Source organism: Sminthopsis crassicaudata, chromosome 2 (genome assembly GCF_048593235.1).
Source record: "Sminthopsis crassicaudata isolate SCR6 chromosome 2, ASM4859323v1, whole genome shotgun sequence".
Taxonomy (NCBI): Eukaryota; Metazoa; Chordata; class Mammalia; order Dasyuromorphia; family Dasyuridae; genus Sminthopsis; species Sminthopsis crassicaudata.
The window spans coordinates 422,694,498-422,713,854 of NC_133618.1; the positions used below are offsets into that span (position 1 = coordinate 422,694,498).

The following is a 19,357-nucleotide window of genomic DNA, read 5'->3' on the forward strand; positions in this document are numbered from 1 at the left end:
AAATTAGAAGTATTCTTTGATATTTTCCTTTCTGGCCATGGGGACAGAGTTTTCACTTAGAGATCACATGTTTTTAACCTCCTCCCCATGGGGATAATGTTGTGAGAAATCTGACCTAATTTAGGGATATAGTCTCCTGCGATCTGACATCATTAGCACCATCCTCTCACCAAATGAGCTTATTCATCATACGGAAAATTTTGAGCATGCAGATTGATTTCATTCTATTCCTAGAGTTCCTTACGGTCTCTTTCAGTGGCGACAAGGCAAAGAAAGGATGTCTACATAGATTCATTGACTCACTCAACTTCAGAGTGGGGAAGGATCATGCTGTCCAACCTACTTTTTATAAATCAGAAAACAGGCTTCAGAGAGAAAGCAACCCATCCCAAATCACAAAGTTCAGGAATTTCAGATCTATGACTTGAACCCAGTTTAACTTAGGTAACATTTATGAAGTACATATTGTTTTGTTTTTTTTAAGAACATATTGTTTGTAGAAATAAACTGCAACCTTTCCCAGTAAGATCAGGAGTGAAACAAGGTTGCCCACTATCACCATTACTATTCAATATAGTACTAGAAATGCTAGCCTCAGCAATAAGAGCCGAGAAAGAGATTCAAGGAATTAGAGTAGGAAATCAAACTATCACTCTTTGCAGATGACATGATGGTATATTTAGAGAACCCCAAAGACTCTGCTAAAAAGCTATTAGAAATAATTCAGAATTTTAGCAAAGTGGCAGGATACAAAATAAATCCACATAAATCCTCAGCATTCTTATATATAACCAACAAAATGCAACAGCAAGAGATACAAAGAGAAATTCCATTCCAAACAAATGTTGAGAGTATAAAGTATTTGGGAATCCATCTACCAAAGAATAGTCAGGAATTATATGAGAAAAATTACAAAACACTTGCCACAAAAATAAAGTCAGATTTAAATAATTGGAAAGACATTCAGTGCTCTTGGATAGGCCGAGCGAATATAATAAAGATGACAATACTCCCCAAACTAATCTATTTATTTAGTGCTATACCAATCAGACTCCCAAGAAACTATTTCAATGACCTAGAAAAAATAACAACAAAATTCATATGGAAGAATAAAAGGTCGAGAATTGCAAGGGAACTAATGAAAAAAAACTCAGAGGAAGGTGGTCTAAGTGTACCTGATCTAAAGCTATATTATATAGCAGCAGTCACCAAAACCATTTGGTACTGGCTAAGAAATAGAACGGTAGATCAGTGGAACAGATTAGATACAAAGGACAAAAAAGGGTACATCTATAGCAATCTAATCTTTGACAAACCCAAAGATACCAACATTAGGGACAAAAATTCATTATTCGGAAGAAACTGTTGGGAACACTGGAAATTAGTATGGCAGAAATTAGATATGGATCCACACTTAACACCATATACCAAGATAAGATCAAAATGGGTCCATGATTTAGGCATAAAGAATGAGATCATAAATAGATTAGAGGAACAGAGAATAGTCTACCTCTCAGACCTGTGGAGGAGGAAGGAATTTATGACCAGAGGAGAATTAGAGATCATTATTGATCATAAAATAGAAGATTTTGATTACATCAAACTAAAAAGTTTCTGTACAAACAATACTAATGCAAACAAGATTAGAAGGGAAGTAACAAATTGGGAAATATTTTTAAAAGTAAAGGTTTTGACAAAGGTCTCATTTCCAAAATATATAGAGAACTGACCCTGATTTATAGGAAACTGAACCATTCTCCAATTGATAAATGGTCAAGGGAAATGAACAGACAATTCTCAGATGATGAAATTGAAACTATTTCCACTCACATGAAAGAGTGTTCCAAATCACTAAATGCAAATTAAGACAACTCTGAGATACCACTACACACCTGTCAGATTGGCTAAAATGACAGGAACAAATAATGATGAATGTTGGAGGGGATGTGGGAAAATTGGGACACTGATACATTGTTGGTGGAGTTGTGAAAGAATCCAGCCATTCTGGAGAGCAATTTGGAACTATGCCCAAAAAGTTGTCAAACTGTGCATACCCTTTGACCCAGCATTGCTGTTATTGGGATTATATCCCAAAGAAATACTAAAGAGCGGAAAGGGACCTGTATGTGCCAAAATGTTTGTGGCAGCTCTTTTTGTTGTAGCTAGAAACTGGAAGTTGAATGGATGTCCATCAATTGGAGAATGGTTGGGTAAATTGTGGTGTATGAATGTTACGGAATATTATTGCTCTGTAAGAAATGACCAGCAGGAGGAATTACAGAGAGGCTTGGAGAGACTTACATCAACTGTTGCTGAGTGAAATGAGCAGAACCAGAAGATCACTATACACTTCAACAACAATACTGTATGAGGATATATTCTGATGGTAGTGGAAATCTTCAACATAAAGAAGATCCAACTCACTTCCAGTTGATCAATGATGGACAGAAATAACTATACCCAGAGAAGGAACACTGGGAGGCAAATGTAAATTGTTAGCACTACTGTCTATCTACCCAGGTTACTTATACCTTCGGAAGCTAATAATTAATGTGCAACAAGAAAATGGTATTTACACACATGTATTGTATCTAGGTTATATTGTAACACATGTAAAATGTATGGGATTACCTGTCATCGGGGGGAGGGAGTGGAGGGAGGGAGGGGATAATTTGGAAAAATGAATAAAAAAAAAAAAAAAAGAACATATTGTTTGCAAGACATCATGGATAAAATGTTGGACTTGGAGTCGAGTAGATTAATTAAAATTCTGCCTCTGACATTTATTAGCTGTGCTTCAGTTAATTTCTCTGAGCCTTAGGCAATTCTGAGACTTACTACTAAGTTATAGACATTTAAATCAATGGGAGAGCACCCTCACACAATTGAAACAAGAGTGTGGTATCTTATTATATGTAGGGGAATGTATTACATGCCATGCAGAGGAAGGGAAGGAAATAAGCATTTATTATGTACTGGCTATATACCAGATATGCCTGGCTAAAGTGCTAAGCACTTTATAAATATTACCTTATTTGATCCTCACTCAGCCCTGAGAAGTAGATGTTAAAGTTATACCTATTTTATGGTTGAGGAAACTGAGGCAGACAAAGATTAAGCTCCTTACCTAAGGCCATACAACTAGTAAATATGTAAGGTCAGATTTGAATTCAAATCTTCTTGACTCTAGGGCTAGCACCCTAGCCACTACATCACCCAGTTGCTTCTTATGAATATGGAAATGAAAAATAACATGCTCCATATCCTTAAACTAAGAGAATATAATTTTTGAGGTTATATATCCATGATTTCATAAGTACAAGAACCTCTTATACATAACATTTTTCTTTAACCATTCAGATCAATAATCTGTCCATAATGTGTAATTTTAATTTTTAATTTTTGAAAGTTAATATTTTATTTTTCCAATTACATGTAAAGATAGTTTTCAACATTCATTTTTGTAATATTTTTAGTTGCAAATTTTTTCTTCTTCCCTTTCTCACCTCCCCCCTCCCCATGACAGCACACAATCTGATATAGGTTATACATATACAGTCATTTAAAACACATTTCTATATTAATCATTCTATGAAAGAAAAGTCAGAACAAAGGGGGAAAACCACAAGAAATAAAAAAAGGGTGAAAATCCACATTCGCAGTATCCATATTCTTTCTCTGAATGTGGATGACATTTTTCATCCTAATTGGAATTGTCTTAGATCACTGTATTGCTGAAAATAGCTAAGTCTATCATAGTTGATTATCACTCAGTTTTGCTGTTATTATGTACCATGTTTTCCTAATTCTGTTCATTTAGCATTAGTTCATGTGAATCTTTCCAGGCTTTTCTAAAATCAGCCTGTCCTTCATTTCTTATAAAATATTCTACATAATATGTAATTTTAAAGAGTTGTTTACAGGAGTTAATAGATTGTCTTGTCAACAGTCAAATAGCTAGTAGTGTCAGAAGTAGGGCTTAGACTCAGGTCTTCCTGAGTCCAAGTCTGGCCCTCTGTCCACTACAAAATTCTGTTTACCAATATATAATAGAAAATGTTACAAATCTACAAATAAGTATAATACAGAATGGAGTGCAAAGGAGAGACAAGCTAACTGCTATGAGAAATTTAAGAATACAATGAAAGGAGGAAAATCAGGGAGTCTTTATGGAAAAAAGTAACATAAGAATTTGATTTAACTTAATGGCTACAGGCCTCAATTTCCTCATCTGTAAGATTAGAAAGTTAAACCAAATAACCTATAAGATGCCTTCCAGGTCCAGGTATAGACCCCTATGATCCTCTTATTATAGAACCTCTAGGTTCCTGTTTTCAGTCCCCACTTGAATGCTCGGCTTGGTCCCCAGACATTGGCTGACCACTATTCTCTCAAAGTTTTGGAGGTAATTCTGAGGAGTTGAGGTTTCTTATATATACCTCTAGCACCACCAGATACCACCCACCCAATCTAGTTTGTCGGGATATCATGTTCATTGCTTCCATGACACAAGCATCATCACATCCTCTGACATCCTCTTTTCCTTTTGTCTTCAATCATCCCTAATGTCAGGGCCTTTCAAATGAGTCTTATCTTTTCATTATGTAGCCAAAGTGATTTCCTATGTGCAAAGAACTCTTATGTATAAAAATACCTTTACCTATTTAGGTCAACAGTCTGTCTACAATATATAATTTTATTTTTTTGCTTTTTGAAAATTAATTATATTTTATTATATACCAAGTATTTATATCTTAGCTTCAATATTTGATCTTCCAGTGAATAGTCTGAATTAGTTTCTTTGAGTATTAACTTGTTTTTATCTTCTTGGTGTCCAAGGAACTCACAAAAGTTTTCTCCAGCAGCACAGTTTGAAAGTGTCGATTCTGTGGTCCTTGTGATCCAACTCTTACAGCCATAGATTTCTATGGGAAACATCATAACTTTGCTTATATTGGATCTTTATCAGAAAGGTGATATCTTTGCATTTTGCTGAACATATTTGTCATAGCTTTCCTTCCTAGGAGCAAGCATGTTTTAATTTCATGGCTGCAGTCATCATCTGCAAAGATCTGAGGCCAAGAATGTGAAAATTGATACTACTTCCCTTTCTTCTCTCTATTTTCCAGAAAGTATTGAGATCAGTTGCCAAGATTTTTTTTATATTAACCTTCAAGCCAGTTTTTCCTCTTCTCTTTTGCCCTCAAGAGGCTTTATAATTCTTCACTTTCTGCCATCAGAGTGGTGTCATCTGAAATTGTTAGTATTTATCCTAACAGTCTTAATTTTGACTTTTGATTCTTCCAACCTGGTATTTTTTATTATGTACTTTGCATATAAATTAAATAATTATGGTGACAACATATAGCATGGTTGTACTCTTTTTCCAGTCTTAAACCAGTGTTCCATGCTCAGTTCTGACTATTGCTTTTTAGTCTGTACACAGGTTTCTAAGGAAACAAATAAAATAATCTGTTACTCCCATCTCTTTGAAGATTTAATACATTTTGTTGTGATCCACTGGTCAAAGGTTTTAATGTAGTCATAGACATAGTAGATTTCTACCTTGGATTCCCTTGTTTACTCCTTAATCTAGCAAGTGTTGGCAATTTGGTCTCTAGTTCCTCTACCTCTGAAAATCAGCCTGATCTTGTGGTAATTCTTGGTTCACATATTGCTGAACTTGTAGAATATTAAACATAACTTTGCTGAAGTGTGAAATGAGCACAATTGTTTCATAATTTGAACTTGGCATTGCCCTTCTTTAGGATTGAACTTAAATTTATCTTTTCTAATCCAGTGACCATGGAAGAAAAAAAAATTTTTTGGCATATCAAGTGCAGCACTTCAATAGCTTCATCTTTCAGGATTTAAATAGCTCAGCTGGAATACTTTTGCTTCCACTAGTCTTATTGTTTGCAGTGCTTCCTAAGATCCACAAGACTTTATTCTCCAGGATGTCTGGTTCTAAATCAGGAACTACATCATCATGATTAGTATGATATTAAGATCATTCTTGTATAGTTCTTCTGCATTTTTGTCACCTCTTCTTAATCATTTCTGCTTCTGTTAAGTCCCTCACATATGTGTCTTTTATCATGCACATTTTTTCATGAAATACTCTTTTGAGTATTTCTTTATTTTCTTGAAGAGATCTCTTGTCTTTCCCATTCTAGTTTTTTCTTTGCATTGCCTTAGTCAAGAATACCTTCTCATCTCTTCATGCTAGTCTCTGCAGTCACTTTCATTTTCTCCTGTCCCTTTTGATTTTCTTCTTTCCCCTGCTATTTGTAAAACCTCATTAGACAGCCATTTTTCTTTCTTGTTCACCTTTTTTTTTAGAATATTTGTTGTTGTTGCTCTTTTTACAATATTGAAAACCTATGTGCATAGTTCTTCAGATATTGTATCTATAAGATCTAATCCTTTAAAGCTATTTATCATCTTCACTTCATATTCCCAAGAGATGTTATTTAGATGGTATCTTTATGGTCTAATGACTTTCCCTATTCTTCAATTTAAGTCTGAATTTTATAATAACTTATGTTCATGATCTGAACAATAGTCAGTTTCAAATCTTGTTTTAACTGCACTCATAGAGCTTCTCCACCTTTGGCTGTAAAATATATAATCAAGTTGATTTCAATATTGACCATCTAGTGATATCCTTATGTAGAGTTACCTTTTGAAATGTTGAGAAAGTATTTGCTATGAGTAGTAATTATATTAACAAAACTCTATTAGCCTATGCTTGCTTCATTTTGTACTCCAAACTCAAACTTTCCTGTTATTCCAATTATATTTTAATTTCCTAATTAAGCATTACAATTCCCTAGATGAATGTTATATCTCTTAAAAAGTTGTATATATAGTGATCATCTGAGTTAAATTCACCAATTCCTATCCTTTTAAGTTAACCAAAGTGTTGAAATTTAATCTTTGTCTCCTGTTTGACCACATCTAGCTTAACTTGACTCATAGATAATACATCCCAGGTTCTTAAGCAATGTTGATCTTTACAGCATCAGGCCTTCTTTCATCACCAGATACATTTCCAGCTGAGTTTCCTTTTGGTTTTTATCCAGACACTTTATTATTTGTTGAATTACTTGTAGGTTATCCTCTACTTTTCCCCAGTAACATATTAGACACCTTCTGACTTCAGGGGCTCATCTTCCAGTGTCATATCATTTATCATTTTATACCATTTATTAGGTTTTCTTGGCAAAGATAATAAAGTGGTTGTCCATTTCCTACTCCAATGGATCACCTTTAGTCAGAACTCTCCACTATGAAATGTCTGTCTTAGATCACACAACATATATCATACTTTCATCGAGCTATGCAGGCTCCTTCTCCATGCAAGGCAATAACCCAGAAGGGGCAATTAGAATATGCAAAGGAATATTTCCTGAGGTTTTGCATTGAATACTGAACCCATTATCTCCAGGCACCAAGTATGTACAGAGGGAAGAAAACTATTTAGGTTTGGGGCATGGGATATTTTGGACCTTCTGCTTTAAGACTGAGTCTACATTGTCTTTTCTACACTGTCACACCCTAGAGAGAGTAGCCTCAAATTTAAAGTGGTTAGTATAAAACATCTTCCTCAAACTAAGGACGCACTCTCCTTTCTATAGGCACTGTTTCTGAGAAAAATGGGCTCACAGTTGCATCACAAGGTACTGAGGCATATATGAAGAATTATTGTTGATCAATTATTTCAGTCATGTTTGACTGTGATTCTTTTGGGGGTTTTCTTGGCAAAGATACTGTCATTTTCTTCTCTAGCTCGTTTTACAGATAAGGAAGCTGAGACAAAAGGGCTAAATGACTTGCCAGGGTCACACACATAATAAGTGTCTCAGTCCAGATTGAGTCTTTCTGACTTCAGACCTGGCACTCTATCCACTGTCCTACCTACCTGTATCTCATGTGTAGAATAAATGGGGCTAAAATGTACCTTTAGACTTCTAGCCTGGTGAATCACTTCCTTGCTCAGCTGCAGTGACTTCTTAAAAGATTTGGTTTCTTAGCCAATGGACCAACCCACTTTTTAGCTGAATTAATGAAGTCACTTCTCAGGACTAGCTCTTCATTAGACTTATCATGGCTGTTACTGGCTCCAGTGGTCTTTGTTACCAATTCACATTGTTAAGGAGACTACCTTTTGAAGCTCACAAAGTCATAACGTAGGTAGATGAGTATTTAAAACCAGAATGGACGAAGAGTTTTTCAGTCATTTCAGTCATGTTCAATTTTTCATGACCCTATTTAGGGTTTGTTTGGCAAGAGATACTGGAATAGTTTGCCATTTCTTTCTCCAACTCATTTTATAGATGAGAAAACTGAGGCAAACAGGGTCAAACAAATAAATAGTAAGTGTCTAAGGCCTGATTTGAACTCAACAAGATAGGTCTTCTTGATTTGAGTCTGGAACTCTATCTACTACACCGCCCATCTTCCTCCATCTAAGATTAGGAAAGAATAAATATAAAAGCAACAGAGATGCCACATGACAGCTGATTAGGGTAGCCTCGAAGCAGTTCATAGCAAATAATGTTCTTCACCCAAAAGCTCCTAGGGAAGAAATGGAGAAATTGTTATTTCAGATGTTTTGAATACACATGCAATTCTTGTTCAGCCTGTAGTGAGCCATTAGTTATTCTAGCTCTTCAGTCCTTTTTATCTTTATATAATTTCTCATGAGCCCTCATACACTTTACTGGAAACTAACTACCCAGAATTCCATTTGTTGGATTGACAATAGGCAGAGAATATTGAACAAGTTTCTCAATCTTTCATTGGCCTGTATACCATCACTGTGTGATCCAAATGAAAAGTGGTAATAGTCCCAAATAGAGTGGCAGCAGTAAGAATAGAAGGAAAGGGGAAAATAAAAGATATGGTTTGGACATAGAATTGACAGGACTTGGCAGCTAGTTGGATAGGGGGTTGAGTAAGAGGAATCAAAGATAGCTCCTTGATTTTGAGATGTATGAGATGTAAGATTTAGATTGGTGTCTTGTCTCTGTTATTCAATATTGGTATAATCTTGGATGAATTAGCATCTCCAAGTCTTGGTTTCCTTATCTATATAAAATGAATGGGTTGGACTGATCTCTAAGACCCTTCTTAATGCTGACATTTTTGATTTATTGATATCTATCAAAAAGTGATTGGGAGACTTTTGGTTTAATTTATGGAAACAGGGAGGTCAGGAAGAAAGCCTGTTTTTGAGAAAAAGAAGATGAATTCATTTTTATACACAATACAAGTGAGGGTTCCAGCTGGGATATTTAAAGGTTAGCTAGTGAAACCAGCATGTCAAACAAACAATTTGACAGCCTTAGAATCCACATCCCTAGCATAAGTAAGCACCAGGTGGTTTCTTTGAATATGAGCAGACAGTTCTACCCTTTAGCCATGTCAACATAGATTTATAGTTTTCATTTCTTCAGTTCTTCATTTCTTCAAAGTATTTTTAACTTTGATTTAATTGCTTAATTTTTTTTCAAAGAGGGAAAACTTAAGAGAAAAAATTAATCTTTGTAATAATCCCCTTCTCCTTCCCTAAATACATCTGCCTCTTTTTAAATTACATAGATAGATATAGATATGTTAGATTTCCTTTCCTCTATCATTCATTCTCAACCATTTGTGGACATATTCCAAAATTGCTTTTCTTTACCATGGGTTGATCAAATGGGTACCATCTCTCCAATTAGTGAGATAAAAGGTTTTTTTTTTTTTTTTTTTTTTTTTGTTTGTTTTTTTTTTATGAGGCAAAGCCTCTTTGGGGTTGGGCTAGGTTTGGCTCTCTGGCTTTGTTATCCTGAATGAGCAGCCCCTCTTATATTTCCTGAGAAGAAGGGACACAGCCTCAACAAACTCCCACAGATTTGACATATACAAGTCATTTCTCTTAAAAGCACCAGTAGACTGAGCCAGCTCTGGGATTAAAATCAGTGGTAGGACACAAAATGCCCAATCAGGACTCAGAGGGAGGCTTTCAGCCTTGGCCAGCCAATACAAAATGCACTTCCTTCTACTTTGCATGCTAGAATTGGTGCTGAGATAGCAGTTCTTTTATACAATTTATGAATAGTTTCACAATAGGGATAGTAAGGGCATGGTGGGTGAAGACTTTCTTGAGACAGGGACCCTGCCATGCTCAGCCCTGCTGTGCCCCTTATTCATCCTTTCTTATTGATTCAGCACAAACAAGGGGACTAGACATGGAGTTAAAAGATCTGAGTTGGCATCCCAACTTTACAATTTATTTGTCAAATCATCTAAACTTCTCTGAGCTTCAGTTTCCCCATATATAAAATGGGAATAATAAATAATGTAGTGATATCTACTTCCCAGGGTTTTGTTATGAGGATCAATTAAGAAAATGCTCTATAAAGCTCTTTGTAAAGCTTATTTATAATGCTATATAAACGTAACTATTATCATCATTAATTATTATGATTACCCTCTTTGCAGGGATTTTGTAGGGATCAAATGAGATAATAGATATTAAGGTTTGCAACAGGAAAATATTCTACAAATGCAAGTAGATATTAATATTCCCACTTTGTAGGATGGCACCACTTGTTCCAGGGACAGTGTTTCTCTCTGTCATGCCTGTCTCCCCAACTTCTTATTCTGGAGAGGAAGGGGTATATGGGAACTGAATATTTTTGCAATTCCAGCTTGTGCTGGTATTGAGCAGATCAGGCTGAAATTCCAGCTTGAGAGATTTCTGACTGTGACCTTGACTCTCAGCTCCCTAGCAAAGACAGCCTAGGAATGGTTCATAAGCAGCTAGTCTCTCTTTCTCTTTCTTCCAGCACCCTATAATTTCCCTCCTAGGGGATGCATTGTGGCCTCTAGACAGCTGCTTATTTACTCCATTCAGAGGGATAGAGGTTGCTCCTTCCCCTCCTTGCTTGGCAAGGAAAGAAACACTTGTTATATGGTGGGAACATTCCAACCTTTTTTCATGATCTATACATATACAAGATCCAGGTTTTTTTTCAGGAGAGTTACTTTTTGGTTCCATTATTTAATAGTACAGCTTTATTGATAACAATTGACATTAATAACCACCTGTCATAAGCTTAGTTCTGGAGAGATCACACATTATGAGACAGAGTCCCTCTTTGGTGAGTCTCACTGCCCAGAAATGTGGCTGGCATTCAAAGCCCCCTACAAACTACCTCTCTATCCTTTTCTCTCACTACCCCCTGCCATTCCCTCCTCCCCTCACACTATGCACTCTGCCAAAAATTTCCCTCTCTTGCCAAGAATTTCCATCTCTTCCCCTCCCTGCTAATCCAAATGTTTCTGTTCTTTTAAAGCTCAAGTGCCACCTCTTCCATTAAACTTTCAAACTACAGTAATCTCTCCCTCCTCTGAAATTCTAGAGGGCTTTATACAGGTACTGCCTTATGCTATAGATGTCTTTGTATGTAGGTATTCTATCTTTCCAAATAGATTGTAAAGTTCTTGGGGGCAAGGATCTTGTCCTGTGATTACATGCATCATCAATATTTATCATAGTATATTTCCTATGTTCTATTCATTGAGAATAATAAAGTTTTCTCCATATAAATGAATGAAGGAATCAATAAATTATATTATATATGTGTATATATATATAATTTATTATTAAATATATACTATGTACTAAGTATAGGGGATATAAATAAAAGAGCAAAACAGTCCCAACTCTCAGGGAGCTCACATCCTGAAAGAAAACATAGGAGAAGGCTGGCCAAGGAAAGTTGCTTTGATTTGAGAAATCATAGCCATAATAAATGAAACAATTAGGCAGGCAGTTGAGTTCTTTTGAATCCAAGTAGTATTGATTTGATTACAGTTCTTAAAGCAAGAGTATTAAGGAATATTCTTTTCTTTAGTGGAGAGCTCTCTCTCAGACCTACTCTTCTACATCCTGGAGTGCTATCCTTTGCCCCTAAGAATAAAGTAAACCTAAAGTCACCCCTCTTCTTTCTTGATCTTTCTCTCATTCTTCCTGGCAGAGGGCAACATTTGCTTCAAAATTAATCATTCAACCAATAAGTGCTTATTGTCAGGCATTGCACTAGGTCCTGGAGATTCAGTTACTAGATATTAGGAATATTTAAGGTTGTATCACAATGGTACAAGGTTCCAAAAGGGCTGTTTGGCCTAAAACAATAATCATTATAGGTATTATAATAATAGATTATATTTTCTTCTTTAAGGGTCACAAAACACTTTCCTTGTGAGGTAGGCAGTACAAGTATAAACATTTCTACTTTCAAGAAGAAATTGAAGCTCTAATGGTTTAAATGAAATTGTCTTCAATTAAGTTGAGAAGCAGAATGAAGATACAAATATTCTAACTTGTGACCCATTGGTCTTTTTCCTAGAATTTTTAGGCCACGTGATACAGAGCAATAAGACAGGCTGCCTTTGCTGACTGAATGAGCTACAGACTTTCTCTATTCTTGTTTAGGCTGGATGTTCTCAGATGTTTCCTAAAGCTAAGAATTTTCCTTAGAGACTGATATATTTTCTTTCTTTTGAACCATTACAGTTTGAAAACGAAATCATCCTCAATTTGGACCATGAGGTAGAAGGAGGACACGGTGATGAACAATACATGCAACTGCTGGAGACTATGTAAGTCTTAGTAATAGAGAGGGGGTGAGTTTATGGGGAAGAGCCATAAAGCTTATATTCTCTTGAGGGACCTGTCTTTGGAAACTGAGGATATGATTGATGCTTTTCTCTCACAGATTGGGGCTAGAGAGATTCCCATGAAGGTCTTACCATGAAGGTCACTCCCCCACTCAGTAAATTCTACTGGCTCTTTATTAAATCCAGGATCAAATAATCTACTTGGTTTTTAAAGTCCTTAACAACCATTACCTTCTTACATTTCCAATTTTCTTAGAATTTCTTCCTTTCTATGTACTTTATAATTCAGCAACATTGGCCTTTTTTTTTAATTATTATATATATATATAAATATATATATATATATTTTATGATATTATCCCTTGTATTCATTTTTCCAAATTACCCCCCCTCCCTCTATTCCCTCCCCCCGACGATAGGCAATACCATACATTTTACATGTGTTACAATATAGTCTAGGTACAATACATGTGTGCGAATATCATTTTCTTGTTGCACAATAAACATTAGAATCCGAAGGTACATGCAACCTGGGCAGACAGATATTAGTGCTAACAATTTTCATTCCCCTCCCAGTGTTTCTTCTCTGGGTGTAGCTACCTCTGTCCATCATTGATCAACTGGAAGTGAGTTGGATCTTCTTTATGTTGAAGATTTCCACTTCCATCAGAATAACATTGGCCTTTTCCTGGTTCTTCACATTTGACACATAATCTCCTAATTCCCTTTCTTTTGTACAGGTTGTCTCCCATTCCTGGAATGCCCTCCTTACCTCTACCTTTTAGTTCAGCTGACTTCCTTCAAGAGTCAGTTCAAATACCACTCACTTTCTGCAGGAAGCATTTAACAAATACATGTCCATTGCCTGACTGACACTTAAATCCTATCTTCTTTATAAAAAATAACAAAAGTATTATTTTCCATTGGTTATCAAAAGATCTAGATCAGAGATGTCAAACACAAGACAGTAATCCTACAAAATTAAAATGTAATTGAAAAATATTTAACAAAATTAATAAAAACACAATGGAATAAAAATAATATTAATAATGTAAGTCAACATGCAACCTGAAAGGATCCTTATGTACTATTTCTTAGCTATTGTTTTTAATTGAATTTGATACTAATTTTCTAGATGACCAAGGAAAGTAGCTTTTGAGTTGTCTAGCAATGGAGTCTGCCAAGGTATCTGCCTTTGGAAACAAAATTTCAGGGCGTGTAACATAATTAAAACCTTCTTTCTCAGAGCCCTTAAAGTCCAAGGTAAGCCTGTCTATGTAAAGATGATCTTTTCCTATATTTATGCTTAATTTCCCTAAGTAGACAGTAACTTTCTTGAGGGGAGGAGTATTTCTTACAAATAATTTTTATAGTTTAGAGTCTTCCATTTTTAGATGCTTGATGAATAAATGAATGACTTAGTCATGATTGTTCTCAAGAACTTCTGCAACCTCCTGTCTCAGCGACTTTAATTGGAGGAAGGCACAGAGGAAAGAATGTGGGTTAAGTCTTTTTACTAGCTAGCATGCTTGTATTGGTTAAACTTTCTAATGTCAGAAGAGATAAACATTTCTGTGGAAATAAAAAACAAAACAAAATTCCCCATCTGCTAAAATTTCTTGTGAGTAGAAAAAAAGAAATAAAAGTCTATTATGGTAGGTTGGAAACAGTCTTGGATTAAGTCCTGAGTAATGACACCTATTACTGTGGACAAATTATTTTACCACCAACAAAATGGTAAATAAGTTTCTAAAACTGTATATAAGTTATGAATGAGTTGGTGATTGATATCTGCTGATCAGAGGAAGCTTCTACACTGATAGTTTCTATACTGATAAAATCACAGATTCATATTCTCCCTGAACAAAAAAAGGAGCTAATTGTCTCTATTTCACAGAGTTGTTGTGTGGCCCAGAAGAGAGAATGTATGCAAAGCACTTTGAAGATTTTTGAATGGTATCTAAATGTCGATTATTACTACTAACAGGAGATTATTATAATTCATAAGGAAGTTGAGTCAACAAGGTTCAATAAAAAGAGTTCTGGTTTTGGAGGCACCAAACTTCAGCTCAAATCTGGATTTTGCCATACATTATTCATAGAACCCTTAGAAAATAACTCTTTAATTTATCTGGATCTTAGTTTTCCCCAATAGGAGATTGGACTAGTTGAATACAAAGGTCACTTTTGTTCCAAGTCTCTGATCCTATAAGACAAATAGTTATTTAACAAGTGACTTTTTTTTTTTTTTTTTTTTTTTTGGAGATTGATAGAACAGAGTGCTGAGTTTTCATAATGATCTCAATTTTCATGGCCTCCTCTTTCCAGAACCAGCTATTTTCCCAAAAAGCTCTCCTCCTGGCCAAGCCTGTTTCAAGGAACTCTCCATTGTTAGGGACACACAGAGAAAGGCCACTTCAGACCTACAGCAATCCTGGACTTACAAATTGCTTGTGTGAGACTATGCTGAATTTTTTGGCAGATGTCATGGAAGGATTCCTGATGGAACACTAGTCTAGACAACTGAATTTATTGCTTATAGCTATATTTTACCTCTGAAAAAAATCACTGTGGATTATAAAACAATTGGGGGATTATAAAACAATAAAAAGGAAAAAGAGGAATAGCCCAGAGATTTAAATGACATCAACAGAAAAGAAATTTAAATGTGGAAATGTTAGAGTAAAGGAGTCCCCTCTCTCCCCTCCCCATGTACATTGTAAAGTCCAAAAGAAAAAGGACAGCATAATTTATATAAGGAAGTAAATATTGCCATAGTAGATAAAATCCATGGTCCATCTAGTCTCTGTGGGAGTCATGAAGTGATAGACCGCAGAGGAGCATGTCAGTTGTCCTTGGTGGGAAGTAATAGAGGACTGTGGAAATAGCTGTGGATTTGTAGCAAAGGATTTGACTTTGAACCCTATTTCTTTCACTTTTTTCTGTGAAACATTGGGTAAATTTCATTCTCTCTCTCTGGACCTCAGTTTCCTCATTTTTAAGAAGGTATTGAACTAAATGGCCTCAAAGTTCCCTTCTATTTTTAAACCTGTGAATTTGGGTTGTCTGGTGCTTATTCCTCACCTGAAATCTTTGGTTGAATCATTTTTTCTATACTCTTCCTAAACCTGTTTCATCTTATAACAAGCCAAGCTTCTGATGTTAAAGTCTTTATTGTTCAGGAATATCAAAGAAGACCACATAGCAATCGATCAGATCCCTGTAAGAAAACGCTGATCTTGGAGAAGACTAGTCTCAACCATATCCCTTCCCTATCCTCATCCTCTCTGAGCACAGGGCTCATTAAATTTGTTAGAATGCAAATGATTTTCTTTAGCAGGAGAATTCAGCTCTCCCTCTCTCTGGTGAATACTGAGATTGATTGTCCAGAGGAAAATGGTGACATTTTGCCTCAGTCAATATTTATCTCTTGAGACCACATACATTAAAAACATTCTAAATATTGACTGGAAACAAGAATATAAGCATTGTCAGCACTTAGGGATTTTCAAAGGGGGCAAGAGTAAATCAAATCAAATATTGTCAGCAAATGAATTTTTATCAAAAAAAATCTTGCTTGGAGAAAGGATTATTCATAATAAGAAAAAAGGTGATAATAGATATGAGAAATCTGAGACAAAATTCATTATTTCCCCCCAGCATTTTTGGACAAAGCATATCAGTCTATTGGCCAAGAGTTTAGACCTTAGTACAAAATTTGCAAGGCTGAAGGCCAGTGCTACTCCCATCTCACCCAGAAAAGTGCAGACCTTTCAGTTTATCCACTATCCCTTCTTCTCTATCCCCTATTGCTTTCTAAGACAGTTTCACTCCATAGAAAGCTGGATATTAGAAACAGCTGGAATCCTGAGTCAGGCATTAGTTAGCAGTTCAGCTGATTGGTTAACACTTAGGTTCCAATAATCCTGAGTCAAGAATAAAGGCATAGTAGTAGCTTTTGGGCCAGATCTACATGCATATCCTGATGGAGCAATTCTATTGGCCCTTTCCCTTCAGGATAAGGACTAGTTAAAATATTCCTCAGAGGGCAGAAGGAGGAAGAGACAGAGACAGCATAGGGGGGGCAATATGTCAACCATCCTCTTCTCTTGTCCCTGTTAGGGAATTCAAGTGTATAGTCAAGTATACTTGGTAGAGACATATCTCTCCCCATTCAACAGGCTACTTATTTCTCAAGAAATTTGTAACTGAATTAAATAAGTGGTATCTTGCTAGCTATCCCCAAACCCTCCATATGTAACCATTTTCCAGCATTTTAAAAAAAGAAGGCAAGACCAGAATCCAACCAGAAACATGATATAAACTGATAAGTAGAACCACATTTGAGTCCTAAAAATCCCAGATCCTCCAGTAGCAGGATTCACAAGATCACTGATGTTGAACTTGAAAGGAGCTTAGAATCCCATTTAGTTCAATCCTCTAATTTTAACAAATGAAGAAAGTGGGGCTGCAAAAAATTAAGTGGCTTGCTCCAGGCCACACAGGTATTGTCATTCCCACAGTCAATAAATTGTAAGCGCTTACTAATTACACTGTACTTGACTAAGTTCTGGAGATGCAGAGGAAGGTAAGAAATGGTCCTTGGCTTCAAAAAACTCACATTCTAATAGGACAGATGACATACAAATAATTGTATACTCAAGATATATAAAATTTTAATGTTAACTTCAAAAAGGTCCCCTGCAATAGGTGAGATTTGTTCTGAGAGTTGAAGGAAGCAAGAGAATATAAGAGACAAAAGTAAGAACAGATAATGTTTTGGTCATGGTTGGCAGTACTTCCAGAGGTTGCCACCACCTCTTCATGGATTGGCTTGTATTTTTTCATCTGTGCACATTGTCTGTCTCCCTATAGAATATAACGTTGCTGGAGGCAGCAATTATTTTGTTTTTGCTTTAGTATTACCAAAATTTAACATAGTCTAGCTCATAAGTAGCCATTTAATAAATATCAATGGATAAGCCGGAGTGTTATAGGCACCAACAATGGAGTTTGGGCAAAGAGAAGGAAAACAGAAGCATGCTGGTGTTAGGAGATTAAGCTAGGTAAAAGAGAGAGGTTAGGAAAGTCATTATAAATCTAAGAAGATAGGAATAGGGGCTAGGGTCTATAATTTCACTGGTATAGAGAACTTTCAGGTGAGTCAGTCAGCTCGGTGGCAGACATTATGCTAAGGGATTGAGTAGATAAAGAAAAACCAAAAACAGTCAGTGTTCTGAAGGAGGTCACAGTCTAATGGAAAACTCCTTTTGTCAGTAGAGGTCAACACATGCAGCTTAGTGTCTGAAAGCAGTGATGTCAAATTCAACTAGAAATAGGCCACTCAAATGTTCATAAAGATCCCTGCAAGCTACATATTGACTTAGAAAACCTCATATTAACATTATCTATATTTGATTGTAGTGTTATTTATTTTGTTAAATATTTCCCAATAACGTTTTTATCTGGTTCTGCACTTGGCAGTTTTGTGGGCTATCTTGACCCTGCTGATTACTTGTTTGACACTTCTATCTTTAGAAGGTTGCCTAGGAGATCACTAGGCAGCTAAATAGTATTTTCCAAGGAGACACAGTCCATAAGTGTACACCACACTGTCTCTCAATCAGTAGTCTAAACCACATCTAAACTGAAGACTAGTTAGAAATCATATAAGCAGAGTATATGCTTGTCCTGGAGGTCAAAGCAGTTTATGAATATCTTATGCTCTTCTTCTTGGGGTAGAATCAGTTCAAAAGCTTAGATCTGGAATGTTGAAGCAGTGACATAGTTACGACTAGTCAAAGAGAATGTAGATGAAAATGAAGGACAAATTTTGAAAAGAATCATCTTTTCCCTTGTTTGTCCTTATTAAAACTGCTGGCAAAAAGATATTGTTCTTCCTATCTGCCATCAGTAGGTAATGAGCATGTAATGGCAAGTCTGGAGTGTAATAGGATTGGGAAGAGATAATAGAAATAGATATGGAGTAGGCCACAGGGACACATGCAGCTCCACCTAAGGGCTTAGAATTTCCAGAGTGGGAAAAGATGGAAAAGATTTGGTCTATATTTCGTACCTGCTGCATAACTACCTTCCTTCAACAACAAAATTGATGAGACTGTTCTTAGCTGCAGAATGAGAAGTAAGGGATTAGAGACATGAGGGTGGGGATCCCAAAATGGCATCAGCAACCTAGCAATGGATGGAAGCAGACCACGCTAGTCTGAATTAGTTAAGGCAAAAGAGCAATGGTATCATTGGCAATGATCAAGAGGAAAAGTCCCAAGTTTACCCATATTAGGTGAGACAAAAGAGTAATAGCACCAGCTGTGGAAGTAAGAACAAGGTTCCAAAGTAATATGACTCAGAAGCTAGACAAGCCCCATTGCAATATGACAGAAGGGGCAGCATTTTTATGTCTAATGGTAGTCATCTCTAGGGTGGAGGGAAAGGGAAGAGAAAGGGAGAAGGAAGAAAAAAAAAGAAACTTACATGATAATTTTGTCATATGTCTGAAAGGAATAGCAACTTGTGCATAATAGATTTATAGTTTCATGTACATCATATTTTAATTGTACTATGATATAAAAATGCATGTTTTATTATAACTTATTTTTTAAGTCAGTTATAAAAAAGATGATCAAGTTTTAGGTCAGAAGACCTGAGGTCCAAATTCAGCTCT

At 35.9% G+C, this 19,357-nt stretch overlaps 1 protein-coding gene across 1 annotated transcript in view; it reads left to right on the plus strand.

Moving 5' to 3' along the window:
- The window catches only part of DOCK2 (dedicator of cytokinesis 2), a 491,936-nt gene that overhangs the window by 429,339 nt on the left and 43,240 nt on the right, over positions 1-19,357 (plus strand). The window contains 1 exon segment of the mRNA XM_074292033.1: positions 12,572-12,657. Coding sequence (XP_074148134.1) covers positions 12,572-12,657 — 86 coding nt within the window.